Source organism: Abramis brama, assembly GCF_963993115.1.
Source record: "Abramis brama genome assembly, chromosome: 6".
NCBI classification, from domain to species: Eukaryota; Metazoa; Chordata; class Actinopteri; order Cypriniformes; family Leuciscidae; genus Abramis; species Abramis brama.
Genome location: NC_139968.1, coordinates 24,857,027 through 24,879,236, shown reverse-complemented (window position 1 = coordinate 24,879,236; position 22,210 = coordinate 24,857,027). Strand labels below are relative to the sequence as shown.

Below are 22,210 nucleotides of genomic sequence, written 5' to 3'. Positions count from 1 at the left end.
CATGCAAAAAATACATTTAAAATGAGATATGCATTTAAACCCTATTAACAACATCTGTGTTGAGGTACAGGGATATTATTCTCTTGCCGTCACTCATGGCTGTGCCTACCAATAAACAGCTGGTTGTTGAGCTGAAGGTGTGTGTGGCCTTCGTTTGGGGCGTCCAGGATGCGCAAGGGCAGCTGGTCCACCTGCAGTGACGCCTCCTTCACGTTCCTCTCCGCTCGGACGTAATGCCACTGCTTGTCGTTCAGCGGGACGTGAGACTTCACCGTCAGAACCACCGGGCCGTTGCCCACATCAAACGTGAAGGTCACGACTGAAGGGGCTGCGGGACACAAAAGACACAAATCACTTCACAATGCTGACAGGAATTTGTGGAAAGGATTTATTAGCTACTGATTGTAGGTAATTTGATATTCATATTTATATTTTATGTTTAATCTTAAGTAGCAATAAATGGAGATGATTTATTTTGTGTACAACTCAAATTTAATGACTCAATTCAAATATTAAGATGCTTTATTAATATATGTAGGTAAATACTGATGATTTTACTTTGGTAATAAAAATTAATTTTAGGTGCATTCCATTTGTAAACACACACACAAAATATATATTTATATATAATTTATATTTTATTATAATATAAACACATAATAAATCATAATAATAACAACAACAACATCAATTTATTTTAAATTATTTACAAATATAAGTAAATATTTTATTTAAAGGATAAAATATAATAAATATAAAGGACTAAAAACTTACATATTAAAAAGATTTATGTAATTTTTTAAATACATTACTTAAAAATATAATTTAATTATTTTGTTAATTTAAATTAATTGATTAAATATTTATTAAATATAGAAACAATTATCATCAATTTAACAAAAAAAAAATCATTATAATAATATATAGTGCCTTTAAAAGTTGCTTTCTCAAAGCGCTTTACAGGCAAACATAACAACAGAGAAAACAACACACTGTAAATACGAAAAGAAACAAATAAAATGAATAATCAAGTAAAAGCAATCCTAAAATAGAGGTTTTGAGAAGAGATTTAAATGTCACTAATGTATTTGCTTCCCAGATGTCAGCCGGGAGAGAATTCCAAAGCTTGGGAGCATAGGAAGAAAATGCTCCATCACCCCTAGAACGAAGCCGTGTTTTGGGAACAACCAAGAGACCACTCTGAGAGGAACGCAGACTACGACGTGGTGTGTAAGGCATTCATAGATCAGTCAAGTCAAATAGATCCTGAGGAGCCAGATTATGCAAAGCCTTATATGCCAACATAAGGATTTTAAAATCAATACGGTACCTGACAGGTAGCCAGTGCAAAGACTCCAAGACAGGGGTGATATGATCCCTAGCCCTGACCCCAGACAAAACTCTAGCAGCCGAATTTTGTAGATCTTGAAGTTTGTCAATTGAGGATTTAGATACCCCAGCTAGAAGACCATTACATGCTATATTTCTGAGGTGATAAAAGGATGTCTTAACCGTATTCTGCACAAAAGGCTGAAATGGCAGTGTGGCATCAAATATGACATAAATTATATGTAATTTAATATAATATAATATAATATGTAACATATATAAAATGTATATATATATATATATATATATATATATATATATATATATATATATATATATATATATATATATATATAAAATGTCATTATTTTTAAATATTAAATTATAAATATTACATATAATATAAAAATATTTATATATATATATTAAATACATTACTTACAAATATAATCATGTAATTATTTTGTTAATTTAAATGAAATAATTCAATATTTATTCAATATGTGACCCTGGATCACAAAACCAGTCGCACGGGTATATTTGTGGCAATAGCCAACAATACATTGTATGGGTCAAAATTATTTTTCTTTTGTGCCCAAAATCATTAGGATATTAAGTAAAGATCATGTTCCATAAAGATATTTTTTTAATTTCCTACCGTAAATATATACATTTATTTTGGTGAGTGAATGCAGCACAATCGCGAACATAAATGGACAACTTTAAAGGCGATTTTCTCAATTTTTCGAATTTTTCGCACCCTCAAATTCCAGATTTTCAAATAGTGTTATCTCGGATAAATATTATCCTATCATAACAAACCATACATCAATGGTAAGCTTATTTATTCATCTTTCAGATGATGTATAAATCTCAATTTCAAAAAAATTTACCCATGTGACTGGTTCTGTGGTCTTTTGTGGTCTTCAATTTTCATGTTAACATTATTGTAATTCCCTCTTTTAAATGCAGGCAATGTATTCTGAAAACTCTTGGTGGGGAAAAAAATAGCACTAATACTTATGGGAAAATATCTAAAAAAGGCGGCGGCAGGCAATATGATGAAGATGAACAGCCTCAGTGAACTGTGTACAGTAATTACACAGCTGATGGTTTCAGTGGCTGCAGAACACAGCGCCACAGTTCAGCAAAACTGCTCTTTCCACTGAAATTGGCTACGTCCTCTCCTCTTTGCTGCAAATAGTAATGACATGGCATGAATATGAGCGTGTTTTGCCATTTTTATCTCCATATTTGTGTTGCTAAAGCATTAGCGAGACGGGTGAAACTCACAAAACCTGTCAGGGAACATGTTCAGGTCATATTTCATCTCCTATTGCTTAGCATGTTCTTAATATTTTGATCTTTTGAGCATGTTTCGGATCTTTCTTATCTTTATTTGAAAAGTTAATTTGATTGCTCCAGCTATCATATATATGAAGGGACTCACCGCTGAGCTCCACTCTAATGAAGTCTTTTGTGCCCAGATTTTCCAGGAAGACTCCGGAGGGAGCCGTGGTTTTGAAATAGAGCGAGATGTCGACGCTGAGCTCGGCCTGAAGCGTGGAGAAGTGCAGGTAGGACGACTCCTGGTAGAAGGAGGCGGCGTTCCACAGAAACCCTGAGGTCAGAGGAGACCGATTATATCGTTTTTATACAAATACTAGGAGTGAAATTATATATATATATATATATATATATATATATATATATATATATATATATATATACGCTGCCGTTCCAAAATTTTTGACCGGTAAGATTTTTAATGTTTTTAAAAGAAGTCTCATCTGCTCACCAAGGCTGCATTTATTTGATAAAAAAAAAACCAAAAAAAAAAACCAGTAATATTGTGAAATATTATTACATTTTAAAATAACTGTTTTCTATTTAAATATATTTTAAAATGTAATTTATTCTTGTGTTCAAAGCTGAATTTTCAGCATCATTACTCCAGTCTTCGTGGTCACATGGTCCTTCAGAAATCATTCTAATATGATTTGATGCTCAAGAAACATTTATTATTATTATTATTATTATCAATGTTGAAAACAGTTATTTACTTGTTTTTTTTTTTCAGGATTCTTTGATGAATAGAAAGTTAACAGCATTTATTTGAAATAGAATCTTTTCTAACATTATAAATGTCTTTACTGTAACTTTTGTTCAATTCCATCCTTATTTTCCTCAAAAAAAATAAAAAAATAATTCTTACTGACCCCAAACTTTTGAACGGTAGTGTTTAATGTTACAAAAGCGAATTCTATTTCAGATAAATGTTCTTTTGAACTTTCTGTTCACCAAAGAATCGTCAAATAAACATGTAAATAACTGTTTTCAACATTGATACTAATAATAAGAAATGTTTCTTGAGCATCAATCCTCATATTAGAATGATTTCTGAAGGATCATGTGACACTGAAGACTGGAGTAATGATGCTGAAAATTCAGCTTTGATCACAGGAATAAATTACACTTTATTATATATTCACATAGAACACAGCTGTTTTAAATTGTAATAATATCTCACAATATTACTTTTTTTTTTGTATTTGTAATGAAATAAATGGAGCCTTGGTGAGCAGAAGAGACTTCTTTTAAAAACATTACAAATCGTACAGATCGTACTCAGAATTTGTCTCAAATCAAATAGCATGCACATCAGATATTTAGCTAAAGAAAACTTGTATAGTGTGATAAAACATGATATTTGCTGTATGGTTAAGGCCTTACGTACTGTCCCCGTAGCAGTGGAGAGATCCGACTCTGTATATCGCTTCTGACCCGCTTCGGTTCGTGTCTCCAACCAAGATCTCGGTCACTGGTAAGTGCTCTTTGTAGGACAAAACTCCAGTGTCATTCTCCCTGTTCACAAGCAAACAATAGCTGTGTTCACATGGCTGCCCACAGCATCTACGGGTATTGATATTGTACATGTGGTGAGAAGATATTCAACAGATCACAAACAAAACAACTGGAATTCAAATACGAAAGGCCACTAGTGTAGAAACGGACAAACAATGTAGGCAAACGGATTGAACGCGAGGCTTGTACCATGAGCTGCGGTCAGCATCACAGTTGCAGAAGTGGTTCATATCGATGCAGTTCTCATCCAGGCTGCAGGCGCATTGCTGCACCCCGGGGAGAAATCCACCCCAGTACGTCCTTCTCTCTCCCGCCCGGTCCAGCCACCAGGACAAGGGCGTCCCATCTGGAGCAAACAACACAACATATTTCTTCATTTTGACAATGACTCTGACATCTACCACCGCTTGATAAATAAAAACGCCTTGGGGATGTGCCAATATAGAAATTCAATACTGGCAGTCAATACGTAGTTTTGTGTTGTGGCTGGTAAACAGTATAATAAAACACTATTATATATACATTTGGCAGATTAGAACAAAAAAACAAAAACAAAAACAATAGCAATTGTGACTATATTTGACAAATGCAACTTTATTGTTACTTTCTATTAAAACTACTACTTATACTATTCTAATACTATTATAAATATATAATAGTATTAGTAGTTTTAATATAAAGTCACAAAGTTGCATCTGTCAAATATAGTCACAATTGCTTTTTTTTTGTTTTTTTTTTTGCATTTGTCAAATATAGTCACTTAAAAAATTAAAAATATAAATCATTTTATTTTAAAAAGAGGTTTATACATGAATTTGACAAATGCCAATAAACATATTACTACTACTACTACTACTACTAATAATAATTATTGTTATATGGCATATATTCTGTATAATGTTTATGGTATTATATCAATTTAAACATACATTATATACATTATATATATATATATGTGTATGTGTGTATATATATATATTAGGGCTGTGAAAATATATATATATAAACGTTAGAATATCGAATAATAAATAATAAATATATAAAAACATTTTATTTTAAAAAGGTGTTTATACTGTACATGAAATTGACAAATTAATTATTATTATTATATTGCATAATGTTTATGCGTATGCTATTATATCAATTTAAACATTAAATAAATAATTAATTAATTAAATAAATAAATATTTTAATAAAAAAAAGGGTTCATACATTAATTTGACAAATGCCAATAATAATTATAATAATAATCCATATATAATTTGTATGCTTCATTTTAAAAATAAATGTTAACTTTACAATAAGGTTTCGTTAGTTAATGAACCTCAGCTAACATGAACTAACAATGAACGGTTAACAGATATTAATAAATTTTTTAATAAATGTATTGCTCATTGTTCGTTAATGTTAGTTAATCCATTAACTAATGTTAACTGTAATTGAACCTTATTGTAAAGTGTTACCTAATAAATAACTTGCTAAACAAACAAACATTTCAATTTAAAAAGGGGTTTACACACTAATTCGACAAATGTCAAAAATGATAATAATAATCAAAAAACTTTATCTGACAATTACACGCAGGTAAGAGCTAGAGGTTTTCGTTCTACCACAGTAAAACTGTGGGCAGAATTGACATAGTGTTCCTCTGAAGTTAACAGTTCTGAAAAAAGACTAGTCAATGGAGATATTCCCACCAGATCCGGCGACAATTATTCCACACATTTAGTCTTTATACCCAATATCCCCCAGGGAAAATCAGGCCAATCCTTGTGACTTTGCTCTACAGCCACCAGAGCGCAAGAACGGGGACCCAACTTCAGATCTCATTATGCAAATATCCCTGTGCCCGGCAAAAACTGATGAACAATTTCAAGGACCGGCTAGTTTATAAATGTCGCCATTTCCCATCAATTAATATTGAAAATTAGATTGGGGTCAAGTCAGATTATAGATCTGAACAAACTCCACTTCGGGTAAATCATCCAATGAGCTGAGACGTTTAATCAAAGAAAAAAGGACTTGGAAAAGATGAACTGATCGGATAGTGAACACTGATGAGTGACTGCTTGACATTAAAGGCAGAGTAGGCAATTTGTTCCAGAAGTTGTTATGCTGCTTCTCTTCACATCCTGATAGCAATCACTTGTGTATCTAAATTTATTCATATGTATATATGGGTAGTTGACAAATGGCCAAGAAAAAGTACTTTTTTTGGAAAACATAACTTTTTAAGAAAAAATACATATATTTATGGAGTATGAAAACTGCAGTTTCAGAAAATAGTAGTGGTCACTCAATTTGTCAATGACTTCACATATTTTTTTCACGTTTTCACTCAACAGTACTGTAAATGTGTCCTATGGTGTGACATTTAAAAAGTACTAAGAAATTATATTAAATAACATAAAAAAAATACTTGAGATAGAATTGTTCACATTATTAAAACATTATTTTCTTAAAGTGATATTTATTTTACATGAAAGTACTAATTAGAATCATTTTCACCATGGATAGATGAACCTGATAAACTTTTCCCTACGAATGTCAGTAAAACTTTTTCGCCAACCTTACAAAACTGTTTGAAATTGTACCTATTTAAGAGGAGATATTATTGTAACTCCCCTAATGCCAAACTTGACTCTTTTTTTAAAAGATATTTTAAAATAAGTATATTTTTCTGTTGTTTTGTGTTTGTCACACCATAGGACAAAACGTCACACTAAAGGACAAAGATAGTCATTGCATAAAAAGAGTCAGAATATATAGTGTTTATTGTAACAATAATAAAGGAGGACATTTGTTTTTTTGTTGAAACTTTATATATTCGTTTTAAAAGCTTCTTAAGGAGGTCTTGTCCTATGGTGTGACATCTGTGTCCTATGGTGTGACAGGCGAAAGTGTCACACCATAGGACATTTCCTGTGACTTTTTCTGTCACACCAAAGGACATTTGAGCTTTTGTGGCAGTTAATAACCATGCTAATACTAGCTGAACTGTTATTAGCAATTGGCATGATACATTTGCATAATATTACATAGTCCTGCTGTCAAAAATACAAATTTTAATAAAAAAAATAAATTTAGGAGTGTCACACTAAAGGACAAAAAAACTTAACAACTTCAGTGGTCTGAAAACATAGTTAAATATTTGAACAATTCTGAGAGAAATACTTGCCATGTGCACTGCTCATGGGCTTCATAGGGGTCTTCAGTCACATGACCTTGAATGGGGTCTTTCAGCTAAATTTAGTTGTCCATGATATTGCCCAACTTAATGTCAGGTTATTGCATAACACCAAAGGACATTTTTTTCTGTGACAAACTTTATTGAATTCCTACACTTTTAGAAATGTATGTATAGGAAAAGTGATGGCCACTTAGTGAAATAGACACTTGCACAATTATGCCAGGAGTGTTCATTAAGATGTTTAAACATTATTTTCTTTATTTATAAAAGTTCATATTTATGAAATAATGTTGTCTACCGTCACACCGTAGGACGATTTTGAGATTTGGCTCAAAGTTGTAAAATAATAAAAAATAACTCGGGTATTTAAACAACAAATTCATGTAAAACAAGAAAATGTTTAACCATTTATAGTATTCTAAATGATGAAAATGTGAAATAAATTATTTTTTATCTTCTGTGACGGTGAAAAAGCCACGTCACGTCAACTACCCATATATATCGTCTGTGGAAGGCTTAGGTCCATAAAATGTAAGCCCAATCATACAATGTTCTACCTGCCTGTCAACGTATGTATTTCCATACCTCCACGCACCTCACATCACACGTCATCATCACCACGTTTCATGCTATGCAGAATTAGACAGACGACAGACACAGAGCACCGCAAACGAAACAGCAGCCACCTTTTACAGTTTCTCCTGAACCAAAACAACCAGCTTATGCTGCGTTCACGCCTTAACTACTGTAATTTGGAAGAGATGAAAACCTGTGACGTTATACTTGGAGCGGTTCATGAATTGAATTTATGCATTTCAATGGCAACACTATCAACGCCGAAATGAATCTGCAGCAGTCAGGTGGTATAGGTCAGTGCTTTTTAAGTTGTTTATGTTCATTATTATTGTAATGTTATGTGCTTTGAGACATGAGGTAGTTTAACGCCGTCTCTTGTCTTCTGACGCTTTGCAAACTCTAAGCTAAAGCTAACCGAAAATTGCCTACCCTACCTTTAAGCAATGGTCAGTTATATATTATCAGGGTTATTCTCGTTAACTAAAATAAAAACTATTTAAAACATGTTTATTACCTGAAACTAAGCTAAATGCTATAATATTAGTGCTTGGGAATGATTAATCGCATCCAAAATAAAAGTCTTACATAATATACGTGTGTACTGAGTATAATTATTTTAAATATATAAATACACACATATGCATGTATATATATAAGAAATATTTGCATTTATATACTGTATATATATATATATATATATATATATATATATATATATATATATATATATATATATATATATATATATATATATATATATATAAATATATATATATATATATATTATATATAAATAACAAATTTTTCTTAAATACATACATGTGTTTGTGTATTTATATATGCAAAATAATTATACAGTACACAAACATATATTATATAAACACAAACTTTAATTTTGGATGCGATTAATCACGATTAATCGCGATTAATCACGATTAATTGTTGCCCAGCACCATATAATATACAAATATTAGATGGAAAAACTTAAGTTGAAGCACACAAACTGCAGAAGTTGTCCAATACCCACCCCATGTGTTGAAGAGGCGGGACTTCCTGCAGAGATAAACAACTTCCTGTTGGCACTGTTCAGACCTGCCCACAAGAGTCCGCAGCTGTTCCAGAGACGCGCTGTAGTTGAACTTCATCACGTGGGGCTTTTGAAGGGACGACCCTTGAACTCTCACTATATCAGTGCTGTTGTGATTCACCACCGTCCATACCTTATCATCTGGAAAACACAGATAGATACGCACAAGACTTTTAGACATGAAAAGTGGTTTAAATCATCAATTCATTATTTATCAACTGAAAATACTATTTTTAGTCAGCATATACTGCAGTATGTAGTAAGTAGCACCATTAAATTCCCAACATAGTCCATTTTATCTGCACTGTCAAATCCTTTACTGAACTGAACCCGCAGACAGCACGTTATACCTCCTCGATTCATTCAGTCACAAGAGCGATCTGTAATCTAGATAATAACGTACACAAACCGTAACGAGAAAGAGCAAGGCTTCAATTAGCTTTAAAAATAAAGCCGCGTAGCAAGTCTTCCAGCCCAGAGTTAAGGCCAATCTTCGCTACACCCCTGACGTCAGCTTTCATTTATCCAGCAAACACCTCAGCGGGGGGTGGGGGGTTGTGTTTACCCAGCCAGCAGGCACTTAAGTCTGCATGTGCCAAGCGTACAGTAATTTACATTTCATGCGGCATTTCTAATTGAGGTTGGCCAAAGTCAATGGCACTTTATTCTAGTGGATCCCGAGCCAGCGCATGTGTGGAAGAGAGCAATGCTTTATCACAATTCTGCAGGAGATGAGTAATATTTCACAGAACAAGCAGCTTGTAGAACGGTCCAGCAAAACGGACCGATACACGGTTTCCCCCGGACAGACCCGTGGTTCGGCACCCTGGGACACAGACAGCCCTGGCAAACAATGCAGCATCCATCAGCGATTGGACAAGTTCACGCTCTGATTTATGACTCCGCCTTCGTGTGGATTCAAACAGATTTCCCCTGGCCGAAAACTGCCTTCAACGATTCGACAGCTCTGTACCTTCAGAAACTCCTAACACAACCCCACAATAATCCGAAAAAAATCTGCCGGCAAACACTTTTAAGGAAGCTTTTTGACTGGGACATGGCGGCTGAAGATTAAATTCACCCTTGAGAGTTATTTGATATTATTTCTGTAGTCTACATTAATGTTAACTTTGTTCAATATTGGTCAATTGCAGCTTCATTTGGTAACACTTTACAATGAGGTTCTATATGTTAACATTAGTTAATGCAATCAACAATCTTTTAACTTAATTAACTTAATCAAGAAATTCTTTAAATGTAAATTTCTACATAAGCTAATATATTTTTAACATTTATAAAAAAATAAGAAATTAAATGTTTATTTAGACATGTATTATGTTTCAAAATGTCACATTATGTAAATATTACAAATATCACATTCTACACAAAAATATCAAGCAGCACAACTGTTTTCAACATTGATAATAATAATAAATGTTTCTCCAAAATCATCATATCAGAATGATTTCTGAAGGATCATGTGACACTGAAGACTGGAGTAATAATGCTGAAAATTCAGCTTTACATCACAGGAATAAATTATTTTTTTTTAAAAATACATTCAAAAAGAAAAGTTATTTTAAATTGTAATAATATTTCACAATATTACAGTTTTTACTGTATTTTTGATCAAATAAACTCAGTCTTGGTGAGCATAAAAGTTTTTTAAAATGTAAAATTTAACCAACCCCAATCAGCAGTGTACATTAACAATTTCAAATTGTATGAATTAACATTAATTGATTGTAAACAAACATTAATTTAACAGTAAATAATATCACTTACTGTAGATTAACAAATGCTGTACAATTAGTGGTCATTGTTTGTTCATAATACCTAAAGTGCAGTATATTAACTAATAAATACATTAATGTTAGCGAATTGAACCTTATTGTAAAGTGTTTCTAAATATTCAGTGAATTTAAAACAAACAAAACAAGTTCTAGAAAATACAAAATGGTCTTAGAAATAGAATGCCAAGACAAAACTTAGCTGACAACTTGTGAAAATAAAACATTGCAAATACACTATGTATGCATCTCTATTTTTATCTCACACTTGCAGTATTCATGTTAACACATGTTTTTATCCCACCGAGGTCTCACCGGTTATGTTGCAGTAGACGACTGTGGATTTAAGTGATCCGCTCCCATCAGGATCGATTGAGAAAAAGCCAGAGGCACTTCCTGTGAGCCGATGGGCCTCGCAGGAGGGTTCAAAGATGGCTGACCAGAAAACAGCAACAAAAACATCAAGTCAGTTCATATTGACCTTCATCAATGAAGGAAAATTGTTCAATCAGCATTGTAGAGATACATGTTTGTTTTGCTTTGCATTTGTAAGCAGTATTACTAAAATTGAAAAGAACAGAGAAAAAAAACAAACAGAGAACTTCAAAAGAAAAACTTCAATCAAACTTCAATCAATCCCAAAACCTGAGAGAGTTGAAAGAGTTTGTAGCTACTTTCTCAAAAACAAACAAAGAGTTCAATGAACTTGCTGTTTTTGTTTGTCGTGATCGTTATCGTTCTTGTCGACTCACAGTTATGACAGGTGGCTCCCGTGTACCCAGTTCCCGAGCAGTCACAGAAGAACGTGTTCCAGGACTGAGAACAATCTCCATCATGCTCGCAATAGTTAGGAAGACATCTGCAAGACAAATAAGATTTCGGATCAAACTTTAACAGTACTCACTGTAAGGCACGGTGAAAAAAATACATAATCGAATTATACAAATCACCCAAACGACACACTGCGACATACGGTACAATACCAAGCAGTAATGCATTTTGTGCTCTGAGGGATTTAAGGACGTGGCATCAATCAATAACCACAAGTGACTATTAGGAAATAGATGAGCGAGGCTGAAAGCTCACGAAGGATGCATCAATTTTGCGACAGACTGAACGCGCACTCAAGGATGAGGCTGGTGGACAAGTGATGAAAGATTGTGAATGTGATGAAGTTAAATCTGAAGCCAAGAACCAAACTCGCTCTTGCTGTCTCTGTTGGGATGAGTCTTATTGTCAAATGGGTACAAACAATATATCGACTTTAAGCAACTCTTGAAATGATCAACAAGTTTTTATCGTGCATGCGACATCCTGTGTTTTTGCATATGAGATAAAGGGTATTTATTGTTTGATCCCGTTCTCGTCAGCAGGTAAAATAAAATCTACCTGCATATGATGCATTATTCATAAAACTCACTTAATGGAGCACTAATGACAAACTAATAACTTCAGAAAGGAAACTTTGCTGAAATTGAATTTCCGAAAGACAATAACACACAAACGATTTAATGCAAATCATATGCTAAATACCTGGATGTAAAAATGCTAATTAAAACTGTAACACGACTGAACTCCCTTGTTAAAATATAATTCAACAAAACCATCAGGGTATGTATTTAGCTCTAAAAATTACGATCTCTTCTGAAGCACCGCTTTGCCAGAGAAACAATAAAGACTATTGAATCTGATAGGTGTGTTATTCTTCTAACAGATTCTGTCACTAAAAGAAAATTGAATAATTGAATACTCTAATCAAATGCTGTATAAAATATTAATACCTGCAGAGGTGAGGAAAAAGAACTTTAAAGAATCTTACGATGCTTGATTGCTACTTTTATTAATTTAGAGTACAGAGAGAGAACAAAAGATCAGGATAATGAGGATAAGAAGAAGAAAACACAGCTGTCAGCCTCCATTGTGGTTGAAATAACTCATATCCATGTAGCGTGTGATGAGGAAAGGGAGGAGAGAAATGACAACCGTCTCGCTTCGTAGGCCGCAGGATTGCGGCCGTGTCTGAAACTCAGCAGAGGTCGATTCTAAACCAGCGTGAGCTGATCTCAGCACTAACGGATGAACAATGAAGGATGAAACCAGACTGAAGTTGAACTCCAAAATATGTTGGAAGAGTTTATATTTAATTTTATCTATTGCCTTTTTCAAAAGTGGGCGTTCCATACCGGTAATTGGAATCTGAACCCTCAAGGGAATTTTGACGTCTTTCCAAGTCTATCATTATTTTATGTTTTTGCTGTAACTTAATTAAATTAAGTCAACCTCCATTAAATTCAATTAACTTATTGACAGGAATGCTGTATTACCTACAACAGAAAGCCAAAACAACGAAACATCTCGTTTCAGAGACGACAGAGGCATAACACTACAACATTTAAAAATAAACCAATAAATCAAACAAAAGTGTGATGATGGAGGGAGTAAAGGAATGACAACCGTCTCGCCGCACTGGCTGCAAGATTGCGAACGTCTCTAAAACTCAGCAGAGGTCGATCTACAGTACATCGTTGCCGGCTGATCTCAGCGCTAACTGACGAACAATGCAGGATGAAACCTGACTGTTAAACCCTGAAATACATTTGAATACATCTTAATTGTGCCTTTCTGCAACGTTAAGCACAAGAGTACAAAGGCCAGTCTTTAAAAAAAAAAGAAAAAAGTACTTGGTACAGAAAGGTTAAAAAGAGCGAAATCTAAGGGGCCGTGGACAGCAACCAAAGGATATCTAAAGTGCTGTGGTGCGAATCTTCATTCAACCATAGCGAGTGTGATTAAAGATTACCCTCACTCTCCCATTCTCATTTTATTCGCTTATTTCTGCACTGCACTTCATGAAGAACAGGGCAATGTGGGTAGCATCGCCACCAAGGAGAGCTATATATTTTTACCCACAAACCAGTTCCTTCTCACTGGTGCAATTCAGGGAGGGTAGTTGTTGGCAGAAGCTGAGATGTCTTTTCCCAGTGGCTGCTGTCCAAATCTCTATTGATCTACCTTAACGTATCAAACTGAAGTCAGCTGACAAGGACAAGGACTTCAGGCCTAGCCATAGGTTAGACAGAGTGATAAAGAGACAATGCAAATTATGACAAAAAACAGAAGATGGCTTGATACAGAACGAGAAAGGAATACAGCAAGAGACAGGGAGAAGTGTCTGAAGTATAGCTAGGATAGGTCTACACAAATGATTTAGGATGGTGATCAAAGGCCATCAGAGAGAAGCATACCTTTTCGAGACTTTCTAACTTTTTCTAGAGGACAGCCAGAACCCACAACTGCCCTCATTTATCTTCATTTACTCTGGCTGATAAGCTTTACTGAAGCGAAAACAGGCACATCTTCTACAGCCTTGGTACTCAACAAGCTTCATGTGGCTCTAAATGATGTTGCATCTCAATGTTTCATTTGTCCCTCAAATTATTCTTTATGTGTTTGTCCTTTGCTTGGCTAGACAGTCATAATTCAACAGCGTTCAGGATCGTTGCAAGAGGATGTTCCTCTACTTTGGCTGCTGCTTACCAATCAATCAAGGGTAACCAAACTATGACAATTTTACTTTGGGTGCTGATACCCAAATTTTAGTGGGAGAAATCCAGTCATTTAAGTAGGAATCCAAGCAATCTGGAATTTAGCGTGATGGTGATAGATTTCCCTACGCACATTTTGCTCATGTCCAAGTTGTTCACACAAATTCGCAGTGATGACCAACAGAAAGCTGCTTGGTATGAAAGTGACTTCTTTTTGAGCTTGCTTTATACAGCTCGACACTATAAACAATGGCCCTTTTTTGTCAGTGAACCTTTACAACAGTCAGTTACCATTTGCGGACACTGTAGAAATCTGTGGGAACATTAATAATAATGATTCGTTACCTTTATATAACGCATTTTTCAACACTCAAAGGTCTTTACATGGAAGGGGGGAATCTCCTCAACCACCACCAATGTGCATCATCCACCCTGGATGATGCGACGGCAGCCATAGTGCACCAGAACGCCCACCACACACCAGCTTATTGGTGGAGAGGAGACAGAGTCATGAAGCCAATCAGTGTGTATGGGGATGATTAGGAGGCCATGATGATGGACAGAGGCCAGGGGCAAATTTGGCCTGGATGCCAGGGTTACACACCCACTCCTTTTTTCTAGGATTTTTAATGACTTCGATTTAACGTCTCATCTGAAGGATGGTACTTGTTACAGTATAGTGTCTCCATCACTATACAGGGGCGTTAGGGGCCACACAGACCACAGGGTGAGCACCCCCTACTGGCCTCACTAAAGGTGATTTCATATGGGGCAACTTTTTGAGCAATGTTGCTGGGCAATGTTGCCATCAACGGGCAACCAGGTGAGACACAGGGCCCACGACCGATCTAAAGTATCCAGATAGAAATTTGTTGCCCATTCTCAATGGGAAAGTGTCCAAGCAACACCGGAGCTGTTACAATACTAAAGCAGTTTATTCAGTGTATTGAGACATTTTTTTCCAATGACTTTCATTCAAACAGAACTATCTTCTGCCGTATTACACCTTTTTGAGTTAACCTTGAAAGCTTGTCCTGCTGGAATGGCTCCGATGACATGCCCCCCTACACTGGATGCTGTTGATTAATCGATCAGAAATCACAATCACATGTACCTATTCTGGATGCTGCTCGCACATACTAATCAAAATGAACTACCACCTTGCCATGCCCCTACTCTGGATGCTCTCCAACCCATAAGAAATAACCATCACTACAACATGCCCCTCTTCGGGATGCTTCGGGAAGAGTTTTCTAGCGCAGTTTATTGAGCGTATTGAGCAACTCGTCAAATGACTTATGTTCAGTCAGAACTACTTATTTTCTGCCTGTCAGGACCTTTTTGAGTTAACCTTAAAGGTATGGTTTGGAGTAAAATCAACCTAGGGTCCTTTGCACCATGACCTCGAGCCAAACACCCCCCAGAAGCCTTTTTTCCCTTGGTCAAACATTATTAAAGGTCCTCTATTATGCAAAATTCACTTTTGCATGCTGTTTGGACATAAATGTGTGTTGGCAGTGTGTGTACACAACCAGCCAATAGTGATACAAATCCACTCACTCCTTTTTTATTAATCCCCATAAATCATCAGCAGTGTCTCCCAACGACCTGTTTTCAGAATGCTGTTTTAGTGACGTCACTAAGCACAGGCCCCGCCCACGAGTGTTGACAGACACTGCCGTTTCAACATAGACCCGCCCTGATCGAGTTCACAGCCATATATGAGAATGTCTCCCAAGCGTTGTAGGTGTTGTGTGGCTGGATGTATTAATCCACATAGCTCTCTCTATTTACTCCCGAAATCTGAGGCAGCCGCTGAAGACGAGGTGGAATTATTTTGTTTTGAAAGAAAATGCTCCCTCAACTCTACCGAAATTCGTTTATGTACTTGCGCTCTTCTTAGAACTTACTGTGTTTACTCAGCTCTTACAGTGATTTTCTGAAGTAAAACTGACGCTTCATCTTTTGTGTGATGTACAATAAACTTTATTAAACTCATCAGTATATGTTTGATCATCATTCGGACCTGATCTGAAACAGCAGACTTGTAGGCTATTAATAATGGATACATACAAGAAGATGACAAATACGTTATAACCGTAATTAAACTACTAAACTATACCTGTTCCATCTCTATACAGCACTCTGACTCTGTAGGCATTATTGTCCGACTCGAAATGAACACCGTTACTGAGAGTTTCTGATATTATCATCATTCCGTGAGATGAAATTGTCCTGAGAGACTGAGCGCGAGCTCATGAAGCTCCGCCCCCTGTGCCGTCCAGCAGCAGCTTATTTGCATTTAAAGGGCACACACTAAAACAGCGCGTTTTTCTGAGCCCCAAAAAATGACAATTTAAACATGCTGTAAAAAATGATCTGTTGGGTATTTTGAACTAAAACTTCACATACACACTCTGGGGACATCAGAGACTTATTTTACATCTTGTGAAAAGGGGCATAATACGGGACCTTTAAAGTTAGAGCTTATTTAGAGATATCAGTCGAATGGCTTAGTGCAGGCGCTAATGGAACCTAGGATGTATCTCGTAAGTTACCCCACTAATAACACACTTGCCTGATGGCTAATGCTACCGCTAACCCGGTCGTCAAGGTCACTTCAGTGATTTGGGAAAAGCACGTAAAAATCCTGGCAGAAAGCCAGTATGTCATTTCATATTATTGTTGACAACTTAGTGTTAACTAATAATTGTATAAAAGTGCTTCTGGGGGGGTGTTTGGCTCGAGGTCATGGTGCAAAGGACCCTAGGTTGATTTTACTCTGAACCATCCCTTTAAAAGCTTAACACTGCTGTTAATGCCACTAATCTGAAATCTGTTTCTTGACCAACCAACCAGAAATGACAATTTTGCACCTATTCTGGGTGCTGCTTAACTACCCATCAGATTTAACTAACACCTTAATGTACCCTTACGTTTGATGCTCTCCAACCCTTTGGCAATATCCATCACTACGACATGCCCCTACTCTTGATGCCGCTTACCTATCTTATCAGAACGAACCATAATTCTGACTTGCTCCTATTCATATTGCTGCCCATCAGCTCTAACCATCATTCATGCCCCTACTATGGTTGCTGCTAACCAACTCAACAAAATTAACCATCATTCTGATGTGCCCCTACTTTGGTTGCTTCTCACCAATGCATCAGAACTAACCATCATTCTGACGCGCACCTACTTTGGATGCTGCTCACCAGCCCATCAGAATCATTCTGGGTATTGCACTCTGAACTGAAGTGTCAGTTCAGTAGATAGAACAACTAGGATTATCTAGCTAGACCTGTCTAAATTCTGGACAGTCCACATTAACTTCTCTGTCAAATAGACAGAATTTAGTCTTAAATTGAGGTCCCAAAGCAGCTAAGATTGAGGACAACTTCTCAAAGGGAAGAAACCTTAAAACTAAACGTTTCACATAACGTTTTAGTTCAACATCTGCTACCATGAAGGCCAATGTGGTTTCTTGTGAACAATTAAACTTGTCACAACATCATTTTGGCCTGCTTGTTCTGAGGTGATGGTTGGTCAAAAGAGTATTTCAAATTGTGTTTGACAAGGGCACATCAGACTGAGTGGGTCGTGGATGCACGCCTGGAACTGCCTTTTTCCCCTGGAACGTTCACAGCATGTTGGCAGAGCTGAAATCACAATTCATCCCCATGCCGGCCCTGCCAACAGTCATTTGCCCAGGTGCCAGGTCTGAGCATTTGCTCGGTGAAGAATGTGGCATACGTTGCCAGAAAGACCTGCAGAGACGAGATTGACGGGAGAGAATTTACGATCTCATCCTCCCTCCTTTTCCCTGGCTAGCGTTCCCTTTCAGTAATGCCCTTTCCTAAACCTGGCGCTCTCTCTCTTTTCTCCCCTGACTATCTTTCTCTTTGTCTAATGCTCTTTCCCTAACCTGACTAGCTAGATAGCTTTCTTTTTTGACTTTCCTTTTATCTAATGCTCTTGCCCTAATCTAACTAAACTCATTTTCTTAGTCTTTCCTTCTCTCTTCCATCCATCCATCTGTCTTTCATTCAGACTTCCGTCCTCTTTTTTTAACCCTGTCGCCCTCTATTTCATCCCTCCATCTTTCAGTACATTAGTCTCTTTTTCTTTCTTTTTTTCTTTTTCATACCTTCATCCTTCCTTCATCAATTTATGCATTATTTTCTTATTTCTGTCATCCTTCCTTTCTTTTATCCCTCCATCCTTCAGTACACTATTCTTTCTTTCTTTCTTTTTCTTTCTTTCTTTCTTTCTTTCTTTCTTTCTTTCTTTCTTTCTTTCTTTCCTTCATCAATTTATCTTTTATTTTCTTATTTCTTTCATCCTTCCTTTCTTTCATTCCTCTATCCTTCAGTACATTATTCTTTCTTTCATTCTTTTTCCTTTTATTCTCTTTATTTCTTTCTTTCTTCCTTCCTTCATTTTATCTGTTTCCTATTTTTCATCCTCCAGTACACTAGTCTTTCTTTTGTTCTTTCATTCTTTCTTTCCTTCCTTCATAAATGTATCCGTTGTTTTCTTATTTCTTTCATTCTCTTTAATTCTTTCTTTCTTCCTTCCTTCAATTTATCTGTTTCCTATTTTTCATCCTCCAGTACACTAATCTTTCTTTGGTTCTTTCCTTCCTTCCTTCCTTCCTTCATAAATGTATCCATTATTTTCTTATTTCTTTCATTCTTTTTTCTTTCATTCTCTTTCATCCTTCCTTCATCAATTTATCTGTTATTTTCTTATTTCTTTCATCCTTTCTTTCTTCCATCCCTACATCCTTCAGTACACTAGACTTCCTTTCATTTTTATTCATCTTTTTGTTTTCATACCTCCATACTTCCTTCCTTCCTTCATCAATTTAACCATTGTTTTCTATTTCTTTCATCCCTCCATTCTTCAGTACACTAGTCTTTCTTTCATTATTTCATTCTTTTTTCCTTCATCCTTTCATCAATTTATCCATTACTGTCATATTTCTTTCATCACTCCATCCCTCAGTACACTAGGTGTTTCCTTCGTTCTTTCTTTCAGTCTTTCCTTCATCCTTCCTTCATCAATTTATCTGTTATTTTCTTATTCCTTTCATTCCTCCATCCTTCAGTACACTAGTCTTTCATTTATTCTCTTTCTTTCTTTTTTGTCTAATGCTCTAATCTTAGCTTTCTCTCACCCCCACCCAAACGCTCTTATCCTCACCTGCCAAGCATTCTCTCTCTTTCTCTGTCATTCTGCCTCATTTTTATTCCTCCCTGTTTCTCTCTCGCTTGTGTGTGCATGTGTGCCATAAAGTAGACCATGGAAAACAGACCATGGAAAACAGGCAAGGATGCTGAGGGATAAATGATAATGGAGGAATTGTCACATCTGCTCATTCCCTCTTTTCAATTAATTCTGTCATTATATCATTCATAGTGTAAACAACAGTGTTGAGTACTATGGTGTCATTTTCACAAGAACAACACATACATACAGAACAGCTGTTCATTGCCCAAACACATATTCAAATAATACATTTTAAAGCAGTTTTCATTTTTAACTGTAATCTCAGGTCTCCCAGCTTGCTAATTACATCTAATTTATTGCACTCTTAAAACACCTAACAAAATGTGTTGGGGTTGAATCCTTGTTTGATGCATCAGATTTAAACTTAACCCACAGCTTTTGTGCTCACGCAGATTACACTAATGTTAAACTTCAGCTGTTTGAGGTTGGCTTGTTATTCACATAAACATCACATTAACCATCAGTCCTCTTGGGGTGTGAAAGCATTATCGCACATCTGAAGTTTCAGGCAAAAAGGTGAATCCCAATTAGCTTGCAAATCCCTGGCACAGATTTTAACACTATGTTATGTTGTTTTGTCACTCATTACAGCATCTCATAATGAGTGAATCGCAGTAATTTATTTACAAAGCCACTCGTCGTTAGCATATCAAACGGAATGACTAATGGATCTATACCTGTCACGAATGCCACAGATGTCAAACTGGAGCTTGCTGTAGTTTCCCAGCAGGCCTTGCTGCACCAGGTAAAAGTTGATTGGCTGGTTGTTAATGATAACAGAGCGCATGCAGCCTTGATAGGCCAGGGTCGGATTCCGACAACCCTGATTGGTTAACACTGATGGGCAACCTGTTAAAAAGACATAATAGATATCAATAATGTAGCAGTGTTACAAATTTAAATAGAATTATATAAATGAAAAACTTCTCTTTTGTAGTTAAAGTTAAATGCAAATGTATAATGACAATATATTGTGTTTATTTACCTCCTGAGTGACTATATTTTGGCTATGTGTAGCTCTTTCAGTCATAATAACTGTGGTATCAGTCACAATAAGTGAAGGTTTTTAATAGTTCTGTAGAATTATTAGCTCAGAACGCAGCCTGATACCACTGCTAAAAAAGAGGTAAAACTCTTGATAATGATATTAACATGATTGATAGAGTACCAAAGAAGTGGATATTGTGATTACAGCCCACACATTCCATTTGCATATTGATTAGTCGCATTACATTATGATTATTCAATGCTTTTAATTGAAAAACTACACTAGCACTCTACCGCCAATTAGCACGCTTTTCCCAGGCTGTGCGATCTCCTTCAGCTGCATGGTGGACGGTGGCTCGTCGTCCACCGAGAGGGAAACTTGGAAACCTCCCACGCTAATGGACACCGTGTGCCACTGCCCGTCACTCAGAGCCTGACCTGGCAGAGGAAGACACAGAGCGATGTTACGCCTCGAACACCGTGCATTAATCAGGGCGAATGATTGACAGATCTGGGGTTTGTGCGCTGGAGCTCAACGAGTTAATCTGCATATGTCAGCCCAGCAGAGAATCCACTATTCCCCTTGAGAGGGACGTGCAGAGATTCACTTTGCCGTCTGCGATGGCAGCTTGCCAGGCAGCTGCATCCAAAATTCAGTCGACATACAGGTGTGCCTGCCAAAGAGTGTTTTACAACAAAAAAAATCCTGTTTGAATTCACAGTAAATGCTTTTAGGGCGAACGTGTGCACGCGGGATTGGATTTTGTTCATGTTGTTGTATTTTGGAGACGCACATGCGAAGACAAGCGCACAACCTTGTATAATAATCCCTTGGAGGGACATCCCTTTTCACATCTGTTGTTCTTAATATGAGCTAATTGTAATCAGACCGTTGTTTCGACAGCGATTTGAAGCGACAAAACCACTGAGAGGAGGCATATTTGAGACAACAATAATAATAATAAAAATAATTACTTTTATTAATATTATCGGTATTATAGTTGTTGTTTAAATAACATTAACTATTATATTATTATATTATATTGTTAATAATAATAATAGAAAATTATTAATAGCAATAACAATTATAATAATAACATTTTAAATTAAGCTTATTTTTCTCATACAGATATGCCTGCCAAAAAATGTTGCGCAGAAAATTAAGCAGTTTAACTTTATGTAGTGTTGTGTTTATATAGTTAGCCCCGCCTAGTGAATTCTCATTGGTCCAAAATCCCACTTCACATAACTAATAGTGTGCAACAGTAGGGCTCTGGAATAATATTTTTTTTTTTAATGATTACTTATAAACCTTTCACGACAACCTGACTTTTGAAGACGTCAGCCCACATTATTTCAACTTAGATTCAAAATAATCATGTTTAACAGCGAATTGTGAGGTGGAAAACTAAAATTACATCAATCAGAGAGTTGAAACAAGCAAAATGCATCAAAAGATCTCAATAGCTTCACCCATTCCCATGAAGCACCGCAAATGACGTAATCGAGTCCTCTCAAAATACTTAAATATTTGAATATAAATGCA

At 35.9% G+C, this 22,210-nt stretch overlaps 1 protein-coding gene across 1 annotated transcript in view; it reads right to left on the bottom strand.

Moving 5' to 3' along the window:
* cntnap5b (contactin associated protein family member 5b) overlaps positions 1-22,210 on the bottom strand; it is a 66,364-nt gene that overhangs the window by 7,349 nt on the left and 36,805 nt on the right. Inside the window, exons 9-17 of the mRNA XM_084116804.1 lie at positions 20,959-21,102; positions 20,355-20,526; positions 11,590-11,696; positions 11,153-11,272; positions 8,988-9,188; positions 4,384-4,540; positions 4,067-4,194; positions 2,780-2,950; positions 110-328 (exon numbers count right to left, since the gene is read on the bottom strand). Coding sequence (XP_083972930.1) covers positions 110-328; positions 2,780-2,950; positions 4,067-4,194; positions 4,384-4,540; positions 8,988-9,188; positions 11,153-11,272; positions 11,590-11,696; positions 20,355-20,526; positions 20,959-21,102 — 1,419 coding nt within the window. The remainder of the gene's footprint in view (positions 1-109; positions 329-2,779; positions 2,951-4,066; positions 4,195-4,383; positions 4,541-8,987; positions 9,189-11,152; positions 11,273-11,589; positions 11,697-20,354; positions 20,527-20,958; positions 21,103-22,210) is intronic.